The sequence below is a fragment of the Arachis hypogaea genome, chromosome 17, assembly GCF_003086295.3.
Source record: "Arachis hypogaea cultivar Tifrunner chromosome 17, arahy.Tifrunner.gnm2.J5K5, whole genome shotgun sequence".
NCBI lineage: Eukaryota > Viridiplantae > Streptophyta > Magnoliopsida > Fabales > Fabaceae > Arachis > Arachis hypogaea.
This window is the reverse complement of record NC_092052.1, coordinates 132652607-132657075: the sequence shown is the minus strand read 5'-3', so window position 1 is coordinate 132657075 and position 4469 is coordinate 132652607. Positions and strand designations below refer to the sequence as shown.

Genomic DNA, 4469 nt, shown 5'->3' with positions numbered 1-4469 from the left:
AATTTTTTTTAAAACTGTCCCATCGGGCGTGGCATTTTGTTATGCCAATTTTTAGTAAATCGTAGTTGGTTCGATATCTACTATCTGGGAGCGAAACCTACTCCTCTTTATGAGTACTAGTTTTCAATTGTGTACCAAAGATTTCGGTTTTTGGACAAACAAGGAAAGAAAGAACTTAAAATGAAAAGTAAAATTAAAAAGGTTCTAGAATGTAAAGAATACAGAAAACAAGGTAAATGACTTTAAATTTAAAACAAGCAATAAAACGCCTTCGACATGATCAAAAGAATTTGAATTCAAATACAATGCAGAAATATTAAAAGAGTAAAAGAAAGAAAACTTTGCAAAATGAAAGTAAATTTGCAGGAAAAAGGTAAAAGAAATGTAAAAACATAGAAGGAACCCTAAAGAAAATGAAGCTCTAAGCAAACTCAGAAAATTGCTGGAGATATGAGAATGCAAGAGTGTTTTTTGAAGAAGAATTCCAACCCTTATTCCTTCCAAGTCTTGTCTATTTATAGGTTAGTTTGACCATTTCTACGCTGCCAAATGTCATTTCTAAACAATCACAAGGTAATTGTTCCCGTCAAATGCAAACCTAAGTAACTGCCACTTTCACATAGTTTGCCCTCGATATCGATCTTTCAATCTGTTGACTTCATCCTTCGACAACTTCGAATGAATCAAAACCCTTGTCATCGATTCTCCTATCCTTGATTCAATCATTTAATCGATTTAGTCGGTCCAAAAAATATTCGACCAACAATAACCTAATGACTAAATTGATATATTTTTGTAAGCATATTTGGCCAACGTTCAATTTGACATATTAAATATTATGTATGTTATTAGTTAATATTCTACCACATCAATTATTAACAAAAATTGTTAATAGAATTATGAAAAGATAAATATTATTAATTTATAATCTTTAAAAGACCAATTTAATTAAAAAAAATATTTTAAAAACAAATTTTAAAAATATTTCATCTCTAAGAGACTAATTTAACTATTAACCCTCTAAACCATTATTCATAAAACCAAACATCCCTTTAACAAGTCAAACATCATTACATCAGTACACGTGTTTTTTTTTTTTTTTTTTTGAAAATGAGACAGCATATCAGGATCACGAGGATCTTTTTCGGCAGAGCCCCAAGCAACATCCACCTTAATTTGTTGGATTCTTGCGCACTGCTGTCTTGCCAAGTTATTAGCTTCTTGTACTTGGACTTTTGTGTAATGAAATCCAACTCTTTTATCTTATTTCTTAAAAAAAAAAAGAATGGGTATTTACTACAAAGTAAGCCCTTCTCAAATTAGTGGTTGGTCTAGCTACGTACCCTATCACTCGGTTGGAAGTTGGACCAAGTCATTCACAAGCCACAAGTGAATTTTCTTCCCTATATATAATTACTTGCACAAAATAAAATTCCTATTGATCTAGTGTTCAGCAATCTGAGACAGACATGGGCATGTGTTTTGCCTTTTTGAACACCAAATTATGCGAGACGTGTGTTCCACTTTTATAAGGACAAATGTTGTGAAGCGGATTAGATTTGTTAAAGTCGTATATATGCTGTATCTTAAAATATTTGAGTCGTACATGAACCTCGAAAAAGGTTTAAAGCCATCCCAAGATATTTTTCTTCTTGTGTGGACTAAATTCTTGACAAGTCACAAATTCCAAAACCAAATTCAAGAAAGCGAAAACGCTAACTAGTCAAAATCAGCACAAAAGCACGTAAGTAACCCACATTCATTTTTGGTCACACGCGTCCAGATTTTGTATTTGACAGAGTGTTATTCTCAGTTGTGAAATCGTTTAATTAGATAAATAAAAATCAGATCGTTTAATTTGTGAAAAGTACAAAAATCAGACGGAGAAATTTGTGAAAGAACAAAAATCAGACCGAAAAATTTCTATTAAAAAAATTAAAAAATTTAAAATATAAAAATCGAACAATTTATGTATCTTTCACACTATTAAAAAATACCAAAAATTACAATATTAAGATATATTACCACTTTTACTTTCATATAAAAAAAAGCGCCTACACGCGTCACTCTTAATTTTGGAGTAGATGGTGGTCAGGTGGTGCGAATTACTTGAGAACTTTCCAGAACTTTTGGCTAAATATCTGTTGCTCACTGGAGAGTGACACCTGGCAGAAAGTTCTTACAATCTTCCGAAGAAACTAAACACTACTACCAACTTCCCTAGTTCCCTTTCCTTTCTAGAATCTTCCTACCTCCTCCACCGCCTTAAGTAGCTTATTTGCCAAACTAGAAACCCCAACGAATTCACTAACTGAACTGAATCCCACTAACAACCTTTAAATAAATCAAGAAACGGTTACAGAAGCAGGTAAATTAAATGGCGGGAAGAATGAGAGTGAAGGAGGAAGAGGAGACTGTGGTTTTGTGTGGGAGCGGACCAGGTGGTTCATCTTCTTCATCAAGCGTGTCACCGCAACCCATGGAAGGGTTGCACGATGTGGGACCACCACCGTTTCTGACGAAGACCTTCGAAGTGGTGGAGGATCCTTCCACCGACTCCATTGTTTCTTGGAGCAGAGCTCGCAACAGCTTCGTTGTGTGGGACTCGCACAGATTCTCCACCACAATCTTGCCTCGTTACTTCAAGCACAACAACTTCTCCAGCTTCGTTCGCCAACTCAACACTTACGTAAGTCCCTTTCGCCATTTCTATTCTCTTCGATTCAGCGATTCTTTGATTCTTTCTTTTGTTTTGTGTGTCTGACTCTAATGGATGCAGGGGTTTAGGAAAGTGGATCCTGATCGATGGGAATTTGCGAACGAGGGTTTCTTGGCAGGGCAGAAGCATTTGTTGAGGACGATAAAGAGGAGGAGGAATGTGACGCAGTCGTCAACGAACATGATCCAGCACGGAGAAGGAGGAGGAGGAGGAAGTTGTGTTGAGTTAGGTGAGTTTGGTTTGGAAGGTGAAATAGAGAGGCTGAGAAGGGATAGGACGGTGTTAATGGCGGAGATCGTGAAGCTGAGGCAGCAACAGCACAACTCGAGGGAGCGGATTTGTTCAATGGAGTCAAGGTTGCAAGTCACAGAGAAGAAACAAACTCAGATGATGACTTTCCTGGCCAAAGCACTCCACAACCAATCTTTCATTCATAACCTTTCTCTTCAGAACAGAGAATTACAGGGTTTTGAGATGAGCAGGAAGAGGAGAATAACTGCTACCGCAAGTGTGGAGAATCTGCAATTGGATCCTGTTGCTGTTGGAGAAGAGCAAGAGGAATTGGAGACACTTTTGTCAAGTGCTTGCGATAATGAATCAAGCAGTGAAATGAAGGAGACTACTACTACTGCTGCTGCTGCTACCAGTGAGAATATATGGGAAGATTTGCTTAGTGAGGATTTAGTTGGTGGGAATCCGGAGGATGAAGTTGTGATTGGTGATTACCCGCACCAAAATCTTGAAGATTTGGCTGCAACAAACACTGGTGATTGGTCTGAAGACTTGCAGAAACTTGTGGATCATATGGGTTTTCTTGCCTCTAATCCATAAAAATAAGTGGTTGTAGAATTATTTGTAGTGGTATTATTTGTTGTCTAGATTGGCCTCTGCATGCAACTAGTTTCCCATTGCAAAATTAACATGTTGGTGGTGGTGGTATGCCTTCAATTATTTTTCTGTAGATAGTTATTGATAATGGTTTCATTCATTAATTGATTGATTGATGAAGAGATGCATGATGTCGTTTTTGTGTGCAGCAAGGGGAAGGCTTGGTAGTTGTTGAAAGAGGCCAACACATAATATTGTGCTCTTTGTTCTGTATCCTTCTATTAATTCAAACTTGCTAAGTGTCTGTGAATATCTCAAATATTTCGTTCATCTAGCTAATTGTTCTTAAATTCAATTTCAATTTCCGTGTTTGAGACTGTAACTAGATTGTGCTTTTTGCAGGCGACGTGAGAAGAAGATAATTTCAAGTGAATTGTGATGGAGATTGGGAGACGAAAATGAAAAGTAATATTTAGTCTGCTGGATTATTATCCTCAATTATTCTTGATTATTGTACAGTTCAACATTAGTTAACATTTCTTTGCCTATGACATGGTGTAATGTAAATCCAATCCTGTAATAAATAAGCCATTAGTCATTAGACGACCGATTTCAATCCTGTAAATCCAATCTTGTTTGTGATGTGTTTTTTTTCTATTGTATTGGGGCCCAACATAGAGCTTGAAACAGTATGTAAGAGTGAGGTTAGACCATTTATTACGTTGAGCATTTCTTCCATCTGTTTTCCTAGAGACCCTAAAATAAAAGAAGGCCCATGATTCTTTCAGGTGATATATACTCTGGCTTCGGGTTGAGCATAACAAAGACCAAAAGTTTGTCTGACCAAAAAAACAAAAATTTGTTAAACCATAGCCCATTGGCTTTTGTCGCTTAAGCTGATGCAAGTTCCTTTCCCTTGACC

The 4469-nt window shown here is 36.6% G+C and overlaps 1 protein-coding gene across 3 annotated transcripts; it reads left to right on the top strand.

The window, feature by feature from the left end:
• Nucleotides 1-2165: 2165 nt before the first annotated feature.
• LOC112764687 (heat stress transcription factor A-2) lies at nt 2166-4172 on the top strand. Of its 3 annotated transcripts, none has more exons than XR_003183282.3 (3): nt 2166-2689; nt 2780-3655; nt 3757-4172. XR_003183282.3 is itself a non-coding variant. In XM_025810419.3 (3 exons), exons 1-3 carry the CDS (start codon nt 2378-2380, stop codon nt 3967-3969), a joined length of 1038 nt encoding a protein of 345 aa, XP_025666204.1. In that variant the 5' UTR covers nt 2166-2377; the 3' UTR covers nt 3970-4172. The 3 variants fall into 3 exon arrangements, 2 of the variants coding, with proteins under 2 accessions (XP_025666204.1, XP_025666203.1); XM_025810419.3 differs by having other exon boundaries at nt 2780-3485; nt 3950-4172; XM_025810418.3 differs by having other exon boundaries at nt 2780-3485.
• The last annotated feature ends 297 nt before the right edge of the window (nt 4173-4469 follow it).